We start from the raw sequence: 26,196 nt of genomic DNA on the forward strand, positions 1-26,196 counted from the left end.
TGGATGATGGACTGATGGACGGATGGATGATGGATGGATGGATGATGGATGGACGGATGGATGGATGGATGGATGATGGATGGATGATGGACTGATGGACGGATGGATGGATGGATGGATGATGGATGGATGGATGATGGATGGACTGATGGATGGATGGATGATAGATGGACTGATGGACGGATGGATGATGGATGGATGGATGGACGGATGGATGGATGATGGATGGATGATAGATGGACTGATGGATGGATGGATGGATGATGGATGGATGGACGGATGGATGGATGGATGGATGATGGATGGATGATGGATGGACTGATGGATGGATGGATGGATGATGGATGGATGATAGATGGACTGATGGACAGATGGATGGATGGATGATGGATGGATGGATGGACGGATGGATGGATGGATGGATGGATGATGGATGATGATAGATGGACTGATGGACGAATGGATGGATGGATGATGGATGGATGGATGGATGGATGGATGATGGATGGATGATGGATGGATGATGGATGGATGGATGGATGGATGGATGGATGATGGATGGACTGATGGACGGATGGATGGACGGATGGATGGATGATGGATGGATGGATGGATGATGGATGGATGGATGGATGGATGGATGGATGATGGATGGATGATGGATGGATGGACGGATGGATGGATGATGGATGGACTGATGGACGGATGGATGGATGGATGATGGATGGATGGATGGACGGACGGATGGATGGATGGATTAAGGAGAGCAGAACCTCTGATACGTATTGAACATTCAGGTTTTGACTCGTTTTTGTTCACACAAAGGGTTGAGAAAGATAAAACCAAATTCTCTGACAAACTTCATATTTATGTGCTAACAAACAAACCTAGTAAGTAAACAACAGATGGCACGCTTCGGTAAAATGAAGTGGTGAAACGTCAGCAAGTGACCTGCGCAGCACCTTGGATATCGTTTTAGCATGAGGGAGCGTGTGCAGAACGGGCAGATTATTACATTAACACCTTAAATGAATGGTAACAGTGAAAATGAATAAAACACAAAGGTGTCTTATTTAGCTTTGTATTATTTAGTGCGACTGAGCTGGGGCTGAGATGTTCAGCTGTGATGCACACTTCCAAAGGTGAAACACTGAGTCGTGTGAAAAAAGCGGGGTGAAGGCTGTTGGAAACGTGCAAATGCAAAAGAAGAATGCTTTCTTAGAGCATACTGAGGCACGCCTGTCTACGCCCTCACGTCTCTTCAGTTTGACATCTCCAGTCGGTTTACGACTCGGCCACATGGGTAAAATACAAACAAACTGTAACTTAAGCTAAAGTTACCGCCAGTCTCCCATTAACCACAACTTATCACCAGAACGGTGCCATCAGTCGAGATTAAAGTCACTTGTCAGCTGTGAATAAAATATCAAATTGTCAGCTATTATTGTTGAAAACATACATTTCCCTTTGCTGCAGCTCGGTGTCGGATTGATCCTAACATCTCTCAGCCAGCTGAACCAGCTGGTACGTAAAGAAATCCGATCCTGGAAAAATAATGCAACACTGATGCTTTGTCTCCACAGATAACACAAGCCTGAAGGAGTTATGCTGTGTGGTGGAGCTGCTAATGCTAAAATTTAGCTTCTACTGGCTGCGAAAATAAACACAGCCTTCCCCGTCGCAAGCCAAGATGGATGAATCCATGAATTGTAGTTTCACATTGTGACACAGGTCTGTGACTTTTTCTCACCCTAGTGTTTCTTCCTGTGTTTCTTTAGGCAGCTAAGACAAGGAACAGGGATAGAAGACTCATTTCATGTTTAACATGCAGGATCAAGTAACATTCCCCATGAACCTGGGCTTTAAAACCTGAATTGAAACCAGCCACTAGGGGGCGCTACATTCCTGGGGCTTGTAATTATACCTGCAGATGTTTAGTTTTTGAACAAAAGTTCGATTTTGACAAGAACTTCATAGCTGGAGAATTTGAGCTAGTGGCCACCCAGCCTCCTATAGCTGTGGCCACCCAGCCTCCTATAGCTGCGGCCGCCCAGCCTCCTATAGCTGCGGCCGCCCACCCTCCTACAGCTGCGGCCGCCCAGCCTCCTACAGCTGCGGCCGCCCAGCCTCCTATAGCTGCGGCCGCCCAGCCTCCTATAGCTGCGGCCGCCCAGCCTCCTATAGCTGCGGCCGCCCAGCCTCCTATAGCTGCGGCCGCCCAGCCTCCTATAGCTGCGGCCGCCCAGCCTCCTATAGCTGCGGCCGCCCAGCCTCCTATAGCTGCGGCCGCCCAGCCTCCTATAGCTGCGGCCGCCCAGCCTCCTATAGCTGCGGCCGCCCAGCCTCCTATAGCTGCGGCCGCCCAGCCTCCTATAGCTGCGGCCGCCCAGCCTCCTATAGCTGCGGCCGCCCAGCCTCCTATAGCTGCGGCCGCCCAGCCTCCTATAGCTGCGGCCGCCCAGCCTCCTATAGCTGCGGCCGCCCAGCCTCCTACAGCTGCGGCCGCCCAGCCTCCTACAGCTGCGGCCGCCCAGCCTCCTACAGCTGCGGCCGCCCAGCCTCCTACAGCTGCGGCCGCCCAGCCTCCTACAGCTGCGGCCGCCCAGCCTCCTACAGCTGCGGCCGCCCAGCCTCCTATAGCTGCGGCCGCCCAGCCTCCTACAGCTGCGGCCGCCCAGCCTCCTATAGCTGCGGCCGCCCAGCCTCCTACAGCTGCGGCCGCCCAGCCTCCTACAGCTGTGGCCGCCCAGCCTCCTATAGCTGCGGCCGCCCAGCCTCCTATAGCTGCGGCCACCCAGCCTCCTACAGCTGCGGCCGCCCAGCCTCCTACAGCTGCGGCCGCCCAGCCTCCTATAGCTGTGGCCACCCAGCCTCCTACAGCTGCGGCCGCCCAGCCTCCTACAGCTGCGGCCGCCCAGCCTCCTATAGCTGTGGCCGCCCAGCCTCCTACAGCTGCGGCCGCCCAGCCTCCTATAGCTGCGGCCGCCCAGCCTCCTATAGCTGCGGCCGCCCAGCCTCCTATAGCTGCGGCCACCCAGCCTCCTATAGCTGTGGCCACAGGCAGGATTTGCTGGTCACAATAAAGAAAGAGCATCCTTTCATTTCTATAACTGTACTAACTCATGATACCAGAATATCTCAAAAGTGTTGCATGTGATTGTTCACACATTACGACTGAACATGAGAAAGTCAAACTTGCAGAATAAAACAGAAATGATATTTCGGAGGATCCCTGAATCAGACATAGGTGTGTGTTGTAATATTTAACTTCATATTCATTACCTATTCCTCCCCTCGTAGTGAGGCATTTTATTACTCCTTTCAACGAGGCAGATTTAACCTCTGATGCTATGAGTAGGCAGCCTGATTACAGTTATTATTTTTAATAAAAGCTATTGGCTCTGGAATCATTTGGTCTTTTCCTGTGAATAGCTGGTTACACATGGCGTAGCCGTGCTTTACTGGGCTGCGTGAGATTAAATATGTGAAGTGGTTTAGGCTGCAGCCGTCCAAGGCCTTGTTTTGTATACAGAATTCAATCTGCCTGCAGTCAGGACTGACACCACTGTTTACTGCCTGACAGCCCCGCCACACAGAACACAGCTCATGGTATGCAAGACGGTGACAGATATTGGCAGGCCCGGCTAAGACAGGCAGCAGGTTGGAGTGATGCTCTTCAGAGGAGAGAAGTCTGCAGCGTGGGTAGGATGTATTCCACTGGCTCTTCACACAGACCAGAGGAGGCTATCTCAGATGTATCAGGAGCGCTCGCTCTCGCCCCAAATTAATTCAATGTCAGTCAAAGAGAAAGTGAAACAGAGGTGAGAAAGTGACGCAGGCCTTTGTATTAGTGGAATCGCGGGAGATGGGTGGCTGGGGTCCTAAATTCAAACCGCAAATGCTCCAGAGAACGGACTTAATAACTGAAACGCTACAGAACTACCGGTGCTGAATACAGACAGATATGTGCTAAGAAGCATTAGCTAAGAGGAGAGTGACGTGTTTGAGGCAAAAGGCTTGAATAGACGAAAAGTAACCACTAAGCAACACAGCACAAAGATGAATTAGTCTAAATTTGGCCTTTTTTGTTTCGGGGTTTTAAAAATACTTCTTGCTTCATCATCATCATCATCATTGTATCAAAGGTCTAAAGCCCTTTTTTAATGCTTTCAGACCTTCCATATAAGGCTTTTAGTTTTGAGCCAATTTGCTCCAACCACCTTAAAGACGCACTCCGACTAAGTCTTCCAAACGTGAACCGCTGAGACGTTTTCAAACGATTGTTGCGACGACACAAAATGACCGCCTGTGAACGTTAACACAGTTCTGTGGTTTGTGAAGCTGTCTTAATCAGAATCAGACTGTTGCTACTTTCTCTACACTTTTCAAGAAATTTGGTGACCACAGACTATCTATAATGTAAATTGTATAAAGGAAACCCAAGCTGACTGCCTGCTGTGCTTTTATGCAAAAAAACTCTCAAGACTCTTTCTCCATACCAGCAAAAAAAAAAAGAACATTAAGTTCCTGTTTGAGTTGTTTAGGGTAAAAATCCTCCAAACAACCACATCTCCATGGTGACCACCGCCGCCTACCTGCAGTGCTTCGGGTTTCCTGTACCAAGTGACATCAGACAGGTGATGAAGTGGACCTCAGATAGGCTGTGATTGATTTGAGTGAAAATCTGGTCTTACAAGCCGCAGACAAAAAAAATATAAAAAACTACTGATTCAATCCACAAGTCAACACATACATCAGTTTAGACAAGAAAATCATACAACAGTCACTCCTTCAGACTCTCAGTTTAAATCAGATGAGATCAAATGTAATAAATCAGATCTTACCTTCTATCTCCACATCGGCCTTCACAGAGCCGACATCGTTTGGTTCAGATGGAGGTTCTGCTTTCTCTACAGAAAAAAACAGGCTAGATTGTGTTATTTGTTAGTTTTTTAGTGATGACTTCCATGTGTCAGGAAACCACCTGTGTTAGTGTTCATTAATGCGTACACTGCAGGAGGACTACACTGATGTAACACGTTTGTTTTCCCACTCAGCCACCAGCAGCAGTGGGATGATTAGGGCCAGAGGGAACAAACATGAAAATCAAGGAGGAAATATTGAGAATAAAGTCAGCATTTCCAAATCAAGTGTTTACAGAAAAAAGTCTAAATAGTTTATTCTTAGAAAATTCCCTTGGGCTCCTGAACCTGCCGTCTTGGAAAAACAAACAATTTTTCTGGAAAATTATTTATCAAATTTGTTGAAAATAGAATTTATACATTTCCTCCAAAAAGTATTTTGACTTTTCACTCAACATTTCAACCGTTCCTCCTTAAAATGTTCTTCTCGGTCCTGTTGTACAAGCAGGACAACACTCATCGCTCAAGGATGGTTTTTAAATGAAGGAAACAAAATCTAAGCCAATCTCTTCAATGTCATTACTACAACTTCATTAAACTTTACCATGACTGTTATCCTAAATGGCCGCACCGTAAACAAATCCACAAATCACAGCGTCTGAAGCAGACTGGTGGGATTTTAGTCTTCTTTGATTTTCTGTGTCATCTAGCTAAACTGTAATGCTAATGCTAACTTGAATGTAAACACAAAAAAGTAGAGAACAGGTTTCTGTGGTGTTATTCTTGTTTCTGTTTGTTTAATATCAGAGAAGGAGAAACAGCCGGCTGCTACCACTTAAACTATAGGACAAACTACCGGAGTACCACAAAGAAAACACCGTTTGAAGTCACGGACAGCAAAAGACATGTGGACCTGAAAAGGGCGACTGATCTTTAGTACGTTTTCATCACTCGCTACTCGCAATGCCGGATCCCATATCGGGGGGGGGGGGGGGGGCAAACAAAGGGCTTCATAACAAACACATTTTTTTTTTTCATTAAATGTTTTTTGGGACTGAGAAACCCCCTCATGACTGTACCTTTATCATGTTGTTGGTCGCTGCTGGTGTCGTTCATGTCAACTTCCTCATTATTAGGGTTCGGGTCATCTTCACCTTTGTCCTCATTGATCTTCTTATCTTTATCACCCTCGTCATCATCAGCCACCTCGTTGCCCTCTTCCTCATTTTGCACCTCACCAGCTTCATCTTCATCTACAACAAATACAGTAAAATAAAACCTGCATCCTATCAAAGATTAACAGAGACGAGTCTAAACCTTCACATCAAATGTTGCAACAGAAAAACAAGTCTCTGCTAACCTTTTTCATACCGGCACACTGCTTCATCTTTTTAAAGTCTGACTGAAAGCTGACAGATGATTGGCCAACAAATGTAAAACTTTAATTGTCGAAAGAGAAAATGAATTTTCTGATGAAAAGTTGGGCGGTTTGAAGGAAACCTTGTGATGCAGTGAGGTTATGAGACTCACATGGGTCAGCAGTCACAGGTCTTGTGCTCTAATGTAGACAGTAAGTAATTAAGTGCGTATAAAATGGATAATACAAGGAAAAATAACATAATAGGGCTGCACAAATTTAACACCATGTAACTGCAACGCATATTAATCCATGTTCTCTGGTTTTCACCTGCACAACACATGCCTGCATGAAGGAATCCTACATTTACTGCTGAGTTATCCTGCCAGTGCTTTTTCTAATTATAAATCTTTAGTCTCCCTTGGTCAAAACTCTCTGTTTGTGTCACATGAGAAGATAATTACACATCCTAGGTTTTGGAACGCATCCCAAGGCAGCAGTTTCTAGAACCTGCTCACAGAATATCTACAGAATTCATGTTGCGAGAGGCTCTATCTGTCAAATCGCTGTCAATGGCAAGGGATTTGAATAAAACAAAAACAGAAAAGAGACGAGGCACTGCTCGCTGCCAGTATGCAAATGCAGAATCTTAATTATATACCAGCAGCACGGAGGATATTCGGAAAAGAGAAATGGTTCTGGCTCAAAGTTAATGGTTGCCAATTTCTAACACAAACACACACAAATGCACTCGCCGCGTTTACTTACAGCTCTGGGTGTTAGCACAACAAAACGCTTCTGAGTATTGGGATGTGCTATGGACATGTTTTTAGAGTTTTGTTAGAGACTGCTGCTGGTGTTTTCTGTTTTTATGGGACTGTTTTAAAGGAGCAATATGTAGGAATTTACAAAGAAATTATCACTTAATCTAATGTGTCAGTCATGTTGGAAGGAAGGTTGCGTTGAAACAGATGCTCTCAGTTTTTCTCGCTTATAAACGACCAAACAGGGATGTATCTACCATCTATAATCAGTGAGTTTGCCAGGTTGCTAAGTCTGCACCAATCTCGAGCTTCAACACTGCCATTTGTAACTTGACACCGGTCGACATAAAGTTCCAGAGTTGTTTAAAGAACCAAAGCCAGTTAACAGGAGCGACCCAGAAGGTATTTCTTGTACCCCTAAGAAGCCACGGCATCTTTTTGGTTTACTTTTAAGCTAGTGACTAACACTGAGCAAACAATGCTAAAGGTGATTTAGAAGCAGTCAGCTCTAAATATATTTCAAGCTGCTTTTACAATTACCAACAACTCAGCAATAAAGTCAAATGTGTGTGGGAAGTAAATAATGAGACAATCGTGGTGTTTTGCTTCCTTTAATAAGTCATTCAAAACTATAGCAGCAAGCCAAAAAACCACACTTCCTCTAATTACTACCATAATAAGTGTAGTAAGTGCTCCCTTCTGTAAAACACCCAAGAGTGCTAACAACAGATATGACATTGTTTTTATCTACTTATCTTACTGTGTATGACTCGTCTCCCTTTGTCATTAATTTGAATTGATATATATATGTGTGTATAAAGTAAAAATAAATATAAATATTATATGTAAAAAGGGGCTGCAGTACCCAGATTTGACCACCTGATCTCATTCTCCATACTTGCTAATTGCACCTTTAAACTCTAAAAGCAAGAAGATGAATGTCTGCAAACTTGAACACTTTCTGTTTCCTGTGCAGATAAGAAGCCGTTTAATGTGTTCCTACCTACTCAGTAAGTGACGGGGGATGTGGTGGAAATCTTCACTTACTGACAATCACATCCAATCATAGGTGTTTGTGCTAGAGATTTGACTTGAAGCGGTACTTTACCTCGGTTTTGACTCTCCATCCATACATCTTCTTTTGACGCCCCATCTAGAAAGCCAAAGGAAAATTCAAATGAGTGGAAAACATTTGGGTTGGATCGCCTTGGCTTTCAAAATCACCTCAAAAAGCCTTTTCATTCCAACTCTCTGTGTAGCGTTGTCTTTGTAGCGCAGTATGCGAGCAACGGAACCACAAAGACAAGCATAAATTACGTGACGACAGGAGAAAGAATGCCACTTCTAAGTCATACATAATTGAAGGATTTCTTTGTTCTACGCTGGCGTGATAAGAAAACTTTTTTGTTAGGGAGGTGGCATTCAGGAGGGAAAGACTGAACAGAGGAAAGCAGAAAATTTAATTTTTGATGACAAATGATATGAAGAAGCATTTGGTGGAGCAGGGAGGCTGAGGACATGTTTTAATGGTTCGTAAAGCCACATTACCTTCGTCACCCTCCTCTTCATTACAAGTTTCCTCTTTACCTGGAAAAAAGCAAGGGAGGAGATCTGTCATCCACACACACATGAATCCTGCCAGGCTTTCATTTAGAAAAACAAAGAGACTAGTCACACTAATCATCAGTGTTCATGGTCTGATTCATGCTGGAAGAGCTGATGAGACATTTTAAAACACAGCTCTGTTCTCTTGGACTTTGCTTTTATTCACTTTTACTGAATGTTGTACCAAAAAAAGACATGACGTACAAGAGAACTGGGTTTTCTTGTTCATAATCCAAGTTGCTCCCAATATTTTCGACTTTTACCTGATAAAAAAGCCTCAGTGACATCATCTGAACTATTGCATGCTAAGGTGAAGAAACACTGCAAATAAGTCATTTCACAAAACTCCCGACTGTTATTAAATATTGTATAAATGTATGAATACTATTTTAAACAGTTGTAATTTTTATAGGTATTTTATTTCCCAAATACTTTCTCAAGATCCTCCACTTGGTACTTCATGACCCACATTGGTGTGCCAAACCCAGCTTTGGGCACCACTGCCCTACATAACAAATGATATGCTGATGCTTTATGTCTGCTCATTACAATAAATACAATATCTAAATTATAGAAACGCACACTCATGGAGCCAGATAAAGAGGACCCTGCTGTGCAAGAAGCTGTTTGAATTCTTTAAACTGATGTAAGTATGCTAACATGCACATTAGCATGATTTATCAGCCATGAAAGCCTTCATCTTACCAAAATAAGGAGAAAAATTAAAGCACTGCCTTGAACATTTTGTTGATCAGCAATAAAAATGCAAAAATAAAATCACCACAAAAGCCTGGAGACCAAACTCCCTTTCTACACTGTAAATATATCCCATGTAAGCAGACAAGGAAGGATATGGTTGTACACTTTACAAAAACACTCATTCCCCATTATATCTGCTACTCTCCTCCTCCCAGCCCCTTCTCTTGCTCTCACATTTTCTTGTACACACAGACACACACATATAAACCAATGACATTTTGGACAAATTGAGCAAATGAAAGCCATGACACCAATAAGAGAACATGTTTTACAATGGCCATTGTGCAGCATCTATAATTGCTTTTTTAACAAGCTGCAGCAAAAGACCATTTTTTCATATCTATGCAATTTTGTCCTGCACTCAGAACAATAAAATTGCCAGCCGCTGTTAAGTGGGGAAAAGGCCAGCTCTCCCAGTGCCACATGTTTGTCTCAAGTACCACTGTCCATCACGCAGAATGACAGCGACACACAGATGGCAAACCTTTCTGTTAATCATGATTGGCGTTTCCAGAAAGAGCCAAAGACAGGGGGCTGAATAATACTTCACTGGGGGGGACGGGACGGCACGGCATTGATGCTTTCCAAGCCCTGAGGTCACCCTACAGCCTTTTTTCTGTGTCGAGCACAGCACGCACGGCCCGTGTCTGTCTGAAGTGATCCGTATTAACCATATATCAGATACGACAAAGGGACAAATGTCATTTCCTCTGTGCTATTTGGTCATTTGTATTTGGCTTATTGAACGGAACAGTTTGTGCTAAAGGATGCTAAGGGACAGATTGTGGATAAGCACACACAAACAAGACCACAGAGAAAGATTCTGTGTGGGCCAGATGTGATGCATAATGGCTCCAAGTGAAGATCAATTAGAACTCCGTCTCCCTGTGAAGTAAAAAGCCCAACGAGCTGACAGAAGGTGCTGCCGAGTCATGCACTCCAAACAGCAGGTGGCAGCATCGTCACAGCTTCTGTTTGACGCCATCAGGACGTGAAGCAGGGCCTGACATGTCGCACAGAGAAGGTCCAGCAAACACACAGAATCAATATTTTCATAAAATTCTCTTTCAGAAACTTTGGAGGTTATTTTAGGCACAAACCTGCACATTTTAATGTGCTTCTGAATAAAATCACAATCTCATACACACCTAGATGATTTATTCATGTTACCATAAGAGTCAGTACATTAAACATTTATATCCTGATATTCCTAGCATGTCCTACTTGGACGACCGCTGAGTAAACATCAACTACAGATATTCTACAAAAGTAGAAACGTTGTCTGTGAGCAAGAACACAGACAAACACGGTTCTGTAATTTCATGCACACGCTCTGTGGCAGGGCTCCATGACCTCCATCTCTCAACCTCATCCGTTGTTTCTTTAATTAAAGTCAACTGGAACAAAGGACAGCAGAGATCAAGAAGAGGTGGGTGGACTTGAAACATTTATGAGACATGTAGAGGGGAGAAAAGGGCTCTGAAATGATCAGCAGCGATCACTCAAAGAGCTTTAGCGTGTGAAACTCGTGCACACGTACAACGAGAGTGCAAGTGCTTTTGCTGGTCGTGGTTGACAGGGAGCCTCAGTGTGAAAGATGGCATCCCATAGAGCGCCTCGCTGTCAGTCCACACATGGCGTTATTAATCTACATATATCTATCCACACTCACACAGAGATGCACCCTCTCTCACCGCCTCCCTCCCTCTCCTCCTCGGGTGATTCCCAGCTAGCTCGCATGTGCCAGGAATTGATTTCTGGCTCTGTGTTAGCATTTTACTGCGTCCTGCCTGGCGACATCTAATAATCACACTAATTCCAATCTGATATTGAATAATAGATGTTGTGAGACGCTCGCCAACGTAGGTGCGCTCGGATAGTTCATATTTCACCTTGGACCTCTGTGCCAGCACTCGTCTCGGCATGCGATCAACCCTTCCAACCCCTCCATTTTTATTTATATTGCTTGCAGCATTTGCATGCTGTGCTTGTGTTTCATGTGGGTTACATCACAGCATGGCTTGTTGCACACACAAACACATGTAGTCAATCTGTGCCCTTGTTTCTCAAACACACTTTAGGATTATTTCAGGAAATACCTGCATTAATAAAACAGCAGAATTACTCAAGTGGTGCTCGCTGCAGAACCACAAAGGCGGAGCTGCACCAGAAGGTGGAGCTGCACCAGAGTCAGCCCCGCCCATTCCACAATCAGCCCCGCCCATTCTATCAGAGTCAGTCCAATTCCTTCCAGTTGTCAGACTTGATAGCATTCTGGAACCAAAGAGGGTGTTATAGCTAAAAAATGCAAGATTGAGGACGGAGTTGAGAGGTTAATAGAACAGTTTTTGTAAAAGTTCCATATAATTAAAAATCTAACTTTTGGAACTTTTAATCATGTTATATTGTCATTTCCTCATAAGAAACATGCCAAAGCCATTTTTGGCCTCATTCATGCATTTTCTTCCCATCTCAGCTTCAATTTGGTCTCCTCCCCCGAAGTGGGTCTGGTCTTGGTTCTCAAATCTGGATATTCTGTGAATTTTCTGACAAATTATTTCTGAAATGACTTCTACTGAGACACCGTGAGAAAAATCATACATCCCATCTACAAAGACACACCGAATAGTATAATAAAATGTAACGCCATCTACTTTTTACCAGATGTGGTGGTGTAGTGGTGATGGTGTCAGGTTGACATGTAGTTTTGCGCAGGTTCGCCTCCCAGCAGAGGAAATGTTCTATAATATTTTTTCCTCATTTCTAGCTACACTTGCCAGTACTATGTTTACAACAATTTATTGGTATGCCGTTTAACATATAATGACTAATGTGTTTTTTTATTTATTCTTTCGTTTATTTAGCCAGTGTGAGTCCATCTGTGAGCTGAGTTTCAACTAAAATGCTGTTTAGGAACGACCAAATTCAAAGAACTTTTAGAGACATAAATATTTTGCTGAAAATGAACATTACAACTAAAATATGAACAAATTAAATGTTTCAGCTGGCTAAATAGATTGTTGCCGACCCCACCGAGAATCGAACCAGCATCAGCTGAGGGGAAAGCAAAACTTACGTCATACGATCTTACCACTAGACTACCAGAACCCACATGGTGAGGGAAGTACATGCTCTTATAGAGGAGTTTTGTTAGAGCGGTTGTGGACAGATATTCGCTAAGAGAAACCTTTTTATTTCGGGATAAATTCAGACTTTGTCATGTAGCAAGTTATATTTATCTTGTTTAATTGGAGCATAAAACATAGCATTAACGACTGAAAAATAGAAACAGCCGTAATTCATGTGGGTCAAGTTAGTTTGCGATAAAGTTGAAAACAAAAACGGAAGTCAGTGGGCTAGGCTGAGTTTGCGTGAATGGGCGGGGCTGACTCTGGTGCAGCTCCGCCTTTGTAGTTCTGCAGCGAGCACCCTCTCGAATTACTGCTCATTCAATTGACACAGGTGGAACTTTTACTCTATATTAGGGGTGTGCATTGACAAGAATCTGGCAATATACATCACAATACAGGCGAGACAACACGAGATGCTGCAGTACTAAAATCCAGACATGTCCATTGTGATCGTGAGATCTTGTTGTTCCATCAGAACAAAGGCGGTAAAAACTGCTACCACTAAGTAGTTGGAGGTAAAACTGCACCAAACAAAAAATACAGTAAATGTAAGTACATTTTTAATGAAAAATGTTTTATGTACATTTAGTACTACAATAATAATACACCCCCCCCCCCCAAAAAGTCAGATTAATATTTTGTTGGACCATCTTTAGCTTTGATTACGACACACATTCACTTACATAGATTTCTGCAACGTCGCCTGATTTATTTCCATCCAGTGTTGCATTAATGTTTCACCAAGGTCTTGCATTGGTGATGGTAGAGTCTGACCGCTGCACAAAGCCTTCTCCAACACATCCCAAAGATTCTCAGTAGGGTTAAGGTCTGGACTCTGAACCCCTCTTTCACTATTTGAGCCCGATGTATCCTAGCATTGTCATCTTGGAGGATGGCCGTGCCATCAGGGAAGATGGAATAACATGGTCATTCAGATATCCAGGTAGTCAGCTGACCTCATTCTTGGAGCACTTCCTGTTGCTGAACCTAGACCTGACCAACTGCAGCAACCCCAGATCATAGCACTGCCGCCACAGGCTTGTACAGTAGCCACTAGGCATGATGGGTGCATCACTTCATCTGCCTCTCTTCTTACCCTGATGCACCATCACTGTGGAACAGGGTCCACCCGGACTCATCAGACCAGATTTTAGTAATGCATTGGACAGTTCTTAACCCATTCTTCAATCTCCTTAGATGTTTTCTCTGCTTGATGCACGCCAGTGACCTGAACCTTCTCAAACAGACCAACATCTTTTCCATCAACACCAGATGGGTCTTTCCACATGGTTGTTTAAGAAATGAAAGTTGCAGGCATTTAATATCTGTTAGTTAGCCAAATTGTATTCTCTTTTATACAACAGAGTTTATAATTACGATTTTTCCCTTTCAAGGCTTCACGAGTCTTTTTCTCAAAAGGTGAAAGAAGTTGCTGTTGTGCATGAAAGAGAGAAGCCCTATAATTACACCCAGTCCACTAACAGTGTATTAATCATCAGAAATCCAGCCGATAATGCCTGGGAGTTTCTTTCTTCATCAGTGTTTTGGTTAAAAGCACCTCACGCTGAACTCAAGAACTAAGGAAGAGTGAATCCCCACGAGGAGACTGACAGAACTGACAGATCACACTGAGGCTTACTGATGGGCACAAATTCGGCTGAAAAGCACAATTTTTCTTTGAAAAAAATTATAAAATGCCCCAACATTTGTGTTAACACCAAATCCGACCAACTTCTATGGTGTTACAGAGAAGCAGGAGGAGCCCAGTGTTCAGTGACAGATGTTACTCTGAAAATTAGAGCTGGGATGAGATCCTAAAGCATCTTCCAATGTCTGCCTAACATAGCTGACAGTCTGCTTTCCCAGCTTGCTTTTCCACTGCTCTGTGCTATCTTGACATCTGAGTGTTTTCTATGATTAATCCCTCCTATGTGCTACATTGAACCATACCCAACCTTTACAGTGCAGGCAGAACAAAATCATTCCATCCCCTTCCTATGAGAGGTTGTCTCAAGGACTGGCTGTTCCCAAGCTAGAAAGTGGTGCCAAGGCCTTTTGTGAATGGATTAGTTACTATTAAGCTGTGAGGCCTGATAAATTAGGATTTCAAAAGATTAATACAGAATACTTATGCCCTTCTAATGCCGGTGATTGAATTTATGAATCATAACGACTTATTGCTCTGAATTATGGGAAGGTATCTTGTATACGCAGAGAGAATCGTTGCTTTGTCTAACAACATAAATGCATTGAAGTCCTTAACGTGACTTCATCGTCTGATTCAGCATTCCAAAGGCAATGAGAGGAACTGAATCCCCAAAGAAAACAACCATGACTGTTATCTTCAGAAAAATTCCCTGCAACCTAAAGTCTTCAAGACAAATGGATGGTGTACAATTTTAATTGCCTACTAACACCCTCCAGTGTAAGAATCTAATTATCTTTGGTCCATCGTATCAGAGAAGCCTATAATTGTTTCAATATTACACATCCAAAGGGGCTGAAACTGCAGAATAGCCAGATAATGGCTTCTTAAACAAGTTTCCCTCAAAGAAAACATTCTTTTAAAAAAGCCTGAGCTTCATCTTGTATTCATTTCCCTAAAGAGGGGCTCGGCATCGGCGCGCAGGAGTTTACCCACCAAGAACATTCCATTAGTTTACACATGCTAGCAAATCTTCTTTCTGTAAACACACATCAGAGTCAAATGTTTCCTCCACCATTAGAGGGGTTGGACGTGCACAAACAAGGAAATGAACAGAACAGGAAAACAGAAGAAACACAAACGTTTAGTAAAGGCTCACCTTTGTTGTCCTCACTTGTTTCCTGGGCTGTGGGTTTTGGTGATGGGGGTGGGTTATCTGTAAAGAAACCACCAGAGTCGGTTATGTGGGACCGATGCAACTCTAACTATAAAAGCACCAGACGCATCTCTCCTCACGGCTCGTCGATACCAGCAGTCCAGACAGTCGGAGTGAGTTAATATAATTGATAAACTGATCTTAGTGGTGACTATTTTACCACACTAGTAATTAATAACAAGCCACACTGCAGGAGATTTATTAAAAGCAGCTTAGAATGATGGAATGAAATGGCATTTTTATTGTTTATGTAATAACAAATAAAATATACTACTCATGATGAAGTTTTGTAGTACTAAATAAAAGAACACAAGACTCTTGACTCACTCTAACAATTTATCTGATACAGTAAAAGCAATATACTTAAAAGAGATGTAAAGAGAGCCGAATATTTAGGAAAATAAGCATTTATATAGTCTCGTCATAAAGTGGTACCAACAAAGGTTTTGGATTATTTTGGAGAATTTCTGATGACATATTCTGGATTACAAACTCTGGGGATGTCTGGCATCGTTTCTTTTAGCGCCATCCAATATAGTTACGTATAACATCTAACTCTTACACACATTAAGTAATTTATCGTATACATAGTTTATTTGATCATTAACTATTTTCATTTGTATTCTGCTGAGATTAGATGAACTGGCAGAGAGAGAGGACACTCCCAGTGTAACTCCAGGCAGGAAGTGGAACGTTCAATCTGGGTTCTGGAAGCAGGGGACTTGATCATGAAGAAACCAGAAGGTCTGAAGCTCTAATTGAGTTTACCAGATTTTGTTAGGAGGTATTAGTTAAACTTTTTGTGATTGGAACTTGAGTGAGACCTGGTCCAAGGGTTCAAATGGGGCTTCAGATACGCCGCGCAGAACCACCGTTAGGTCCCACCGGGGAAATACCGGGCGAGACACAGGTCTGTTCCTTCTGACACCTTTTAGAAAACGTTTTGTGAGGGGATGATTGAAAACAGATCTATCTCCAAAACTCTGGTGACAGGATGAGATAGCTGCAGCATATGTTTTAATAGTGCTGAATGCGAGGCCCCTGTCCACCAGTATCTGCAGAAACGATAGGACATCCGCCAGCTGGCAGGAGAGCGCTTGAACATTCCGCTCTGTGCACCATTTCTGGAAAGCTGCCCATTTAGCAGCATAGGATGCAACGGTAGAAGGCGCCCGCGCACTCTGAATCGTGGCGACCACATCAAGCGGCAGCCCAGAAGCCTAAGCGTGACCGCTCAGCGGCCAGGCCCACAGCCGCTGGCCTATTTCAGGAGGATGTTTGATTATCCCATCCGCCTGGAGAAGGGCGTCCGCCCTCCACGGGGAGCCAGACACTAGCGCTTGCAGGTCCGGAAACCATGACGCGGACAAGCGTCTGGGAACTACAGGAATTACTGAGGGCTGTTCCGACCGAACTCGGTCCAGGAGACGGGGAATCAGTGGGACTGGCGGAAACGCATACAGGAGCATCTGAGGCCAGGGCTGGTGCGAGAAGGCGTCCGCTCCGAGCGGGGGATGGTCCCGGGGACTCAGGGAAAACCACAGGCGACACTGTGCGTTTTCGCGAACCACGAACAGATCCACAGAGGGTTCCCCGAACCTCATCCAGATCTGTGATATCAGTGCGGGATGCAGACGCCAGTCGGAGTCGCGGGGACCCCCACTCGACAGGATGTCCGTTGCTACATTCAGGACCCCCGGAATGTAGGTGGCGTCGTGTGAAAGGATGCAGGGATTCCCCCAGTGAGCGAGGTCCCTGCCCACTGAAGGGCGAACCCTCAACATACGTCTCTTCTGACGTATCGGGTGTACCCGGAGGCGGATGAACCAACGCTGCAGGCGCCTCGTGTGCAGTAAACCTAACGGCACCACAGCGTGGGCTGCAGCCATCATGCCCAGAAGTTTCATGACTAACAGGGCTCTCAAGATCTCGCGGGGTTGCACGTGGGAGATGACCGTGGTGAGATCTGCCGCTCTCGCCTGAGACAAACGTGCTCTCAGTAGAGGCGTTCAGCTCCACCCCGAGAAGCACAATCGACTGGGATGGAAGGATGGAGCTCTTCTCCCAGTTTATGGAAAATCCCAGGATTGACAGATGCTCTATTAACTTCATGGTTTGCTCTGACGCCTCGTCCTTGGACCGGGCGCATAAGAGCAGATCGTCCAGGTAAAATAAAACCCTCATTTCCGCCGTGCGCAGTGGCTGCAGAGCGGTCTCCAGACATTTGGAGAAGGTGCACGGGGCTAGCGAGTAGCCGAAAGGGAGACGATTGAACTGGTATTGAAGTCCCTTGAATGAGAAGCGCAGGAACTTCCGGTGCTTGGGAATTACTGGGATGTGGAAGTATGAGTTTTCAGGTCTATTGACGTGAACCAGTCCCCGGAGCGCACATATTCCAGGACTTGCCTCATTGTTAACATGCGGAAATGCATCACTGCTATGGAGCAGTTGAACAGGGAAAGGTCGAGAATTGGTCTCATTCCTCCCGACTTCTTCGGTATTACAAAGTAGCGGGAGTAGAAGCCGGAAAGCTCTCGTCCGCGAGGGACTTGGGAAATTGCGTGCTTGGACAGAAGTTCCTGCAGCTCCAGGGCCTGAGATTGTTCCTGTGACGTGAACGTCGTCTCCACGATCCCGTTGAAGGGAGGAGGAGCGGACTGAAAATGGAGTGTGTGACCGTAATGAATGGTGTCCGATATCCATTTGCTCAGGAGGCAAAAGTGGCTCCATTCTTGCGCGCGTTCCGACAGCGGACGCGTGGTCGAGGACACGTGAACCACGTCTGAGGACTGGGTTTGCGCCCTTACCGCCGTCGCTCGCACCAGATAACTGGGAGCGACCCATGGAGGGCTGTGCTCGAAAGGGCGAGTGTGAAACAGCCGGAAGAGGCTGATCCGCCCCGCGGAGCATGGAGTCCAAGGATGAAGGACGAGTGGGAGCCGGGCCCGTGCATGGGGACGACAAAGTGCCAGCGGATGGAGCCGCGCACCGTGTCGCCGCGTGTGGTCGCGACAGCGCCATGACATCGCGTCCCACCCATCGTTGTGGCGGAAGCGGGATGAGTTGGGCCTGGCCGGAGCCAGTGCGCAAATGGAGCGCACCCTTACAGCTGGCCGTGTAACATGACAGACTGCGGGAACATGCATATGTGTCGCAGTGCTTGGTGTGGGGAACATGTGTGAGGATTTGGCAGAGGATTCTCCAGAGGACTGTATGATTGTGCTCTCAATTATTTCAAAACCAAAATCATTCACAGAGTTAACATTACAGTCATAAGCACACACATTCCTCCCAACGAGTCGTTTTCGTGGTTGTTTTCTGCGAGGTTGCTGCGCCTGTGACTGCCAAGACGGCGTCTGCTGGCTCTTTCGGAACCATTGGCTGCCAACTCCCTGGTCCCGCTGAGGTGGAGCCGAAGAGGGAGGCCGGCTCAGCGGGGCGGGCAGTGCAGCTGGGCGCCTGAAGATTCCGCGCCGTTCATCCCATCCTATGGAGGAAGGGCCGGAGTGAGAGGCGGACCGGGGGTGGACCAGGTCTCGCACCGTGGCTGATAGTTCAACCGCCCTCTGAGCCCTCTTGATGACGCTCGTAAGATGGGGACCAAACAGAACGTCAGAGGTGATGGGGCCTTCCAGCATCTCCCTGTGCAGGTGATCAGGAATGGAGGGCAGGGCCTTGAGCACAAGGCCCGCTGGATAAGGGTCTGCCAGGCAGCAATGCAAGCAGAACCGGTGAGTACAACAGCGCACAGATTGAGAATGGCACCAGCAGTTTTAATAATGATGGTTTTTGACTCGTCAGGAACATCAAGCTCTTCCACCATTTTGGAAACGCCAAAGGCAAGAAGGGCGATGTTATTTCCTGCAGCGCCGGTCTGGAAGGCGCACTGGTGTGCATGATCGGTCAGCCGCGTCAGCAGCTGGTCATGCTTAGAAGCTGGAACTGCTCGCGGGCCAGCGAGGCCAAGTCCGGCTCCAGTGGAGGAACGGATGGCCAGCCCAGGTCGGAGAAGCCCTTGACCTTGGTAATGGGCGCATATGTGGAAATTGGCGCCTTAAGCCTAGCAGGCTCGGAGAAGGTGGCGAACCAGCAGCTCATGGCAGCGGGGAAACGCGGCCAGACGGGGTCTGGACAGCGTGTCTGTGTTGACCCGAAAATTCCTGCCAAATCATCTGCCTCGACCTTGGTAATGGGCGCATATGTGGAAATTGGCGCCTTAAGCCTAGCAGGCTCGGAGAAGGTGGCGAACCAGCAGCTCATGGCAGCGGGGAAACGCGGCCAGATGGGGTCTGGACAGCGTGTCTGTGTTGACCCGAAAATTCCTGCCAAATCATCTGCCTCAGGCGGAGCCGGTTCTGGAACGGCTAGCCCCTTGCGGACCGCGGCCGCGGAGATGATGGCGGGCAGCTCCTGGAGCAGTGCTCTAACTGCTGGCAGGGAGGAGCTAGAAGCCATTGGGGCAGGAGGACCCGCTGAGCGAGGCTCGTCGACCTCCGTGTTGTACAGGGGGGAAAAAGGGCTATGGCAGCCAACCTCGTCGTGCTCCTCACTGTCGATGACATCGTCCAGTCGGGAGGAGCCAGTCGGCTCCTGACCGACGATGAAGAACTGTAAGACCTCGTCCAGCGAGTACGTGCCAGCCACCGGAATTTCCTCGTTGGTGGTGGGGGTGAAACACTCGACCCGGCGGACCTTTTCAGCCACGGGCAGAGCGGCTCAAAACGGGCACGAGGCCTGGGGGGTCAAGGCCAGGCCAGCGTGATGAGCCCTGAGACAGACCTCACACTTGGCGTGCAGGTCGCCGCTGGAGATGGAGCCCGTCTGGCAGGCCGGGCAAGTCCTGGCGTCGCTGGACATGGCTGGTGAGTTGAATGTTGTTTCTTCGATAATTTGCTCTTTAAAGAAAGCTCTTAAGCTTGGCTTGAAGAGATAACGGAGGCGAACAGTGGAGTCGCTCCACTTATATACCCACAAGGGGTGCCCATCATTGGTGGGCGTACATTTAAGCTCTTCATGATTGACTGATGCTGAGATCATCCTTCCAATAGCAGCTAGCTTAAGGGCTAAGACTAGACGAAATAGAACTTTGACGTACACGAGCGACCGGTACCGGCTGCTGTCACCTGTTGTGAGCAGCTCTCTGCTGTCTGAGGGTAGGCTCCGCCCACAACACCGCGGCTGCTGTGGCTACCAGTGTTTTCTTTACTGTGGGAAACGGGTAATAATGGCTCTTTGATGGGAACAGGTTGCCAACCCCTGGTCTATGTCTATGCGAGGACAATAAAGTTTTGAGGTTTTACAATTACTTCTGGGGGCACAGTTGCAATGGCATGCGCACTGCGTTGCCCTAGCGCCAATTACAAACAGAAAAGGCGGACAGGGACACAGGGCCAACATTACCAGTAATCAAAGATGTACCCGTTACATTTAAATCGGATGTCTGGGCTAATTTCGGTTTTGGGATCCTGGATGTGAATCACTTAACACAGTATTTGTTTACTGTTTTTAAGTTCAGTAATATTCTATCTTAAAGCTGCTCTACCGAAAACATTATTTCTTATATTATTTAAGTTATTATAGGCAGCACACTTTAAACAGTATTGCTCACTATAGTGAATAGATGAATGTTCTGTTTTTCAGGGATTTCAAAATCAAAAAGAAATTGAAAACTATTCTACTGCTTTTATTAAGTAATGAAAATTTTTGTGTGAAGAATCGTGATGCATTTCAGACTCAAATCGAATCGTTAGGCAGATAATCGGAATCGGATCGTGAGGCAGGTAGAGATGCACACCACTAATATACACACACATACATATATATATAAATACATGTACACACACACACACACACACACACACACACACACACACACACACACATATATATATGTGTATATATGTGCATATATATATATATATATATATATATATATATATATATATATATACATATATATATATATATACACATATATACACACATATATATACATATATACAGTATATATACACACACACACACACACACACACACACACACACACACACACACACACACACACACATATATATATATATATATACATATATATATATATATATATATATATATATATATATATACATATATACACACATATATATACATATATACACACACACACACACACACACACATATATATATATATACATACACAGAGAGAGAGAGAGAGAGAGAGAGAGAGAGAGAGAGAAAGAGAGAGAGAGAGAGAGAGAGAGAGAGAGAGATCTGTCCTTTTTTGGCATCCTGACTGAGAAAAGAAGTAGATGAATAGTTTCATGTATAATATGTGCGTGGTGTGTACGTTTTGTCATTAAGAGTGTAAACCCAATTCAGATCACTTCTGATTTTACATTTTGATGCCAACATCAGCCGTTCGTTTTAGTTGGCCAATAATATCAGACATCCTTATACTCCTCACAGCGAGACCAATGCAAACCAAGACTTTAGTTCCAACCCTCCACCACCATGTGACTCTAATTTGCATATTTAATTATCCGTCTTTATTGTTTTAAACTTTACCAAGCATCCCAACTGAACACAAGGTTTTATTCTAACACTGTGGCCTGGCTCTTAGATGGATTCTTTACCTGCCTGACAGAAAAACAAAGACCAGCTGGAAAGGATTGAAGAATGTTGGGCTTGGAGACCATCTCCAGCCTACTGTCTGAGCCAAAACCACCATTCCACGTGAGCATGAAAGTCATTTGAACTTTTGAGTCGGTTCCAGGCTGACTGATTCAGACTCTGTCTGATGGAGCAGAATAAAAGTCCAGTTCTTGGCACCAACAAAGAGGCCCATCAAACAAGGCCAAACTGGACCAGAGCAAGAATGGCATGATGATGCAACAGAGCTAGGAATTATCAGGGGCTGCTTCACTTGGCTCGTGGCGGACTGATGGTATGGTATTAACCAGTATGCAGTATAAAACGGGTGGTGAGGAACACAATAGGAATATTGCAGTGCGAGCAGACAAATCGCTCTCAGCCAAGTCTTTATGATTTCACTATTACGTGCACATTGTTTCACTCTGCCGTAGCTCTTTTATGTTCACTCTAAAATGGAATCTCTTTGAAAACACAGATGCGTGTAATTGGTAAATCATGGGGGTGACTTTGATAGGAAAAACATTTTGATAGCACCCTGAGTTCCACATTTACTGTAATATGAACACTTCCTTTAACAGACGGTAAAACTTAGTTGGTTGCATGTGTGCTATGACATTTTCAAGAGCCTAAGCACTTAAAGCTGTAAAATTATGTTGGACTCGAAGGAAAAAAAGATCTCAGCAGACAAAACATCCAACTGTACCTTCCTAATAAATATTCTAATGATGAAATAAAGATTAAACAATTTTCACAAGTCTTTTCATCTAAATGCCACAGCTTGCTCAGAGCATCAGCGTGCAGACACGTGTCAATAGCTAATATTGTTATGTTTTAGGCCACGTGCCAAGATAGTGTGATGATGAAAGCATTATCCGCCGAGCGCCAGGCTTACGCAGCTCTGCTTGTTTCTTTGCCACTCGCTTTGGGTGGTCTGAAGACATTGTGTCCGTAAGCCGGATGAAGAGGAATGTTGTCGGGAATTTGCTCCGGATAAAAGCTCTTGTAGTGCAACGCACCTGACACAAAGTATTTTTAACTGAGATGAGTCAGGCCGGGGATTCAACGTGTCAGCCGATGAATAAACATTCAATTTCATCTGCTGCATAAAACCCAGCAAATCACTGTCACGAGCCCGAGCTACGCCGCTCACTCACCCTCTGTGGGCTCTAATGGAGGTGTTAAGGTGAAAAGGCACCCATGAAATATTCTGTCACTCACCTCCCTGTGGCTGCTCCTCTCCAGCCTCCGTGTCATTGTCTGGAAGAGGGGATACGAGAAGGTGTTAAACAATGGTGGTTCGTAACACACAACCTCATCACAGCTCGATGGTGATGCTGGGTGCACGGCAATTCAAAACCATCCTGCTCTAAGCAAACAACTCAACCAGAAACCGCTGTTCTCACGTGTCACGACGCTCATTGTTAAAATTCTTTCACCTCTGATCCAAAACTCCCACAACCCTTGAAACTTCTTCCATTTCCCCACCAGATGGCCTTGGATCCGGAGGGTTATTACACCAAAACGACTACGGGCGTGTGTTTAAAGACACATTCCTTTCCAATTAAATCCATACCAGCAGATCCAGCATAAATGACACAAACCGCCTATTTCCCTAAATTACAGGATCTAGAGGCCGGCACTGAGCTCTGTAGAAAAGCCCTTTGATTTCCACCTCTTTTCATTCTTTTTGTGTGAGGCCAGCAGAGAGGTGTTTCTGGATGGATGAGCTGAGTTGCACCGTGGGTGGGGGGGGGCTGCTAACAGCTCATGGTTCCCACATACAAACACCCATTCACAGACACTCAGATAGCCCAGCGTGCCTCAGGGTGCTTTGGGACATGCCACCTAAACCGTAGACACATGAGCCTGCTTTTAGTGTGCACGCTTCAGATGAATGGATGCACCATTTGTGATGTCATATATATGTAACTGCCTGAGTCTGAAATGATTGCAGAGTAGTTAACAAGCAGAGCAACCCGTTTGCTTTGATGAAAGGCTGTTGTCATCCGTTCTGTAGTGTAATCATCAGGCCTCCCTGCGGCCTCTGCGACAGGCTTTTCTGTTGTGTAACACTGAAGAAAAGGGTGCAGTGCATTAATCTGACCCTGCTTGGGGAAACAAGGGACGGCCAGCTGATACAGTTACAACAGCACACAGATGGAAACAGGACGTGTTTCAACTACTGTCAGCTGCAGCATTGTTGCAACAGTTGAACACACAGGACATGTTTGTGACTGTGGCGTGAGTGACCTTTTCCAGTAGAGCTGGGGTCTAAGAGGCAAAACTTGATATTAAAACTATTCCTTTATCGTATCAGGAGGGGAATATGAAAGGCCCTTATTAAATCTTTGGTCTGTGATGTTTGTATAGCACCTTCTAGAGTTCTACAACCCCCCAAGGCGCTTCACAACACAGTCGTGCACCCCTTCACACACACATTCACACCCTGGTAAAGATGAGCTACAATAAAGACATAGCTGCCCTGGGGCGCCCTGATGGAGGCAAGGCCTGCCGAGCACTGGCGCCACCTGTCTCGCCAAGGACACATCAGCAGCATTTTCAGACAGTGGCCGGCATCGATCCTACAACTCTTCGATTAGTGGACAACACTCTACCTCCTGAGCTACTTCTGTTTTCCACCTCTAGAGGGTGTCGTGAGAAAAAACTCTAGTTTCTGCTTTAACCTATGACCCCAAGAAACCCCAGAATAAAAGCTGTATGTGCTTCTCTGTTTCTGATGAGTTTTCATACAAAAGTAACAGGTCACATACAGCCTGGTTGAGTTACTGTAGTACTCTTGGTAATTCATGTGTTTTCATGTGTATATAATGTCATAATTCTGTGGGGTGACAGAGAAAATCTCAGCCGTCCAGTAGGAGGTCGGGGTAGAGCTGCTCCTCCTCTGCAACAAAAGGAGTCAGTTGCCTCCTATCTCCCACAGGGATGAAGATGCCTGGGAAGAACCAGAACTAGCTGGAGGGGTTAGATAGCCTCTCTGGGCTGGGAAAGACCGGGGATCACCTAGAGGGAGCTGGGGAGTGTCACTAGAGAAGGTGATGTCGGAGTTTCCCTCCTGGACTTGTTGCCTCCATGATCCCACCTTAGATAAGTGAAAGAAAATAAGTGGATGAATGTGTTTCCTCAATCTGTAGTAGAAGACTGTTGGCTTTAGTAGTAAACAGCCTCTATGTCGCTGGAATAAACGCCTCGCTCCAAGGCCTCTATTCTTGTCATCACAAAAGAAATGTCCACTTTTAAAACAAAATTAAAAAGAATATATTGAATAATATGTGAGGCTTAGCTGTCATGGCCACCTTGTAAATGTCACTAACGGCAAAGATCCATTTTTAAAACGTCACACGAGTAGCAGAACTGCTTGTAAACAACGTTGAGGTATTTTATACGGAACAGCAGGGAAAGCCTGTCAGCAGCCGTGTCAAGCCAGCGGCGGCCATGTTGATAAGCATGCAGCCAGGATATGTTTCCTACACATCTGTTTTGAGCACAAACATGAACGAATCTTCACGTCTGCCCAAGCTGATGGTGCTTTCTCACAATCACTTCACTAACACGCCGTGGTCTAGTCATTTCCCGACCCCGAGGAATAGCTCTGTGAAACCAACGCAGACTTCATTTTCGCTCCTCGCAGGGTTCCTGCAGCCCTTCATATCCTCCGTCAACAAACTACACGCGTGTGATAAAAGCAAGTGCATTCCACAGCTTTTCCTCTTACACCACAGTGGGGTAGGCGGGGCTTTTGACTGTAGACATTTTGGGGTGTAGATGTGTGATGAGATGAAAGGGAAGATAGTATGGAGTGTATTAAAAAGCATGTAAATAAATGTCAATTGGAAAGTGGGTGAAACGCTTGGAGAGAACACAGCAGCCTCTGCAGATCTGTGGGCTGTTACCTTTGTCAGCACCGTGGCTGATTGAGGAGGAGAGGAGATGGAGCCCAGCTTGTGGGCAGCCACCCGCATCATATTAGTAGAGGAGTGTACCCAGAATCAATTTCTACATGCTTTTACTCTCTGACTGCAACCACAGCTGCCTGACTGCTTTCATACGTGCAAACAGTATGTGACAAGGCACGCATGTGGTCAGACATGACAATACATAATAAAATCACACTATTAAATTAATTTATTGAGTTTCCTGTGAAAATCAATTAAGGTTTGCTTGAAAAATACAACCATGGCGCCTC

The 26,196-nt window shown here is 45.5% G+C and overlaps 1 protein-coding gene across 5 annotated transcripts in view; it reads right to left on the bottom strand.

Annotated features, from left to right (window-relative positions):
- macrod2 (mono-ADP ribosylhydrolase 2) overlaps positions 1-26,196 on the bottom strand; it is a 652,663-nt gene that overhangs the window by 24,114 nt on the left and 602,353 nt on the right. For 4 of the 5 annotated variants that reach the window (XM_070542124.1, XM_070542123.1, XM_070542127.1 and 1 more), the window contains 6 exons: positions 23,211-23,249; positions 15,283-15,339; positions 8,532-8,570; positions 8,092-8,136; positions 5,942-6,115; positions 4,845-4,910 (listed from right to left, as the gene is read on the bottom strand). In XM_070542124.1, the coding sequence (XP_070398225.1) occupies positions 4,845-4,910; positions 5,942-6,115; positions 8,092-8,136; positions 8,532-8,570; positions 15,283-15,339; positions 23,211-23,249 (420 nt within the window). The remainder of the gene's footprint in view (positions 1-4,844; positions 4,911-5,941; positions 6,116-8,091; positions 8,137-8,531; positions 8,571-15,282; positions 15,340-23,210; positions 23,250-26,196) is intronic. The other variant, XM_070542125.1, reaches the window with a different exon arrangement.

Source organism: Nothobranchius furzeri, chromosome 12 (assembly GCF_043380555.1).
Source record: "Nothobranchius furzeri strain GRZ-AD chromosome 12, NfurGRZ-RIMD1, whole genome shotgun sequence".
Taxonomy (NCBI): Eukaryota; Metazoa; Chordata; class Actinopteri; order Cyprinodontiformes; family Nothobranchiidae; genus Nothobranchius; species Nothobranchius furzeri.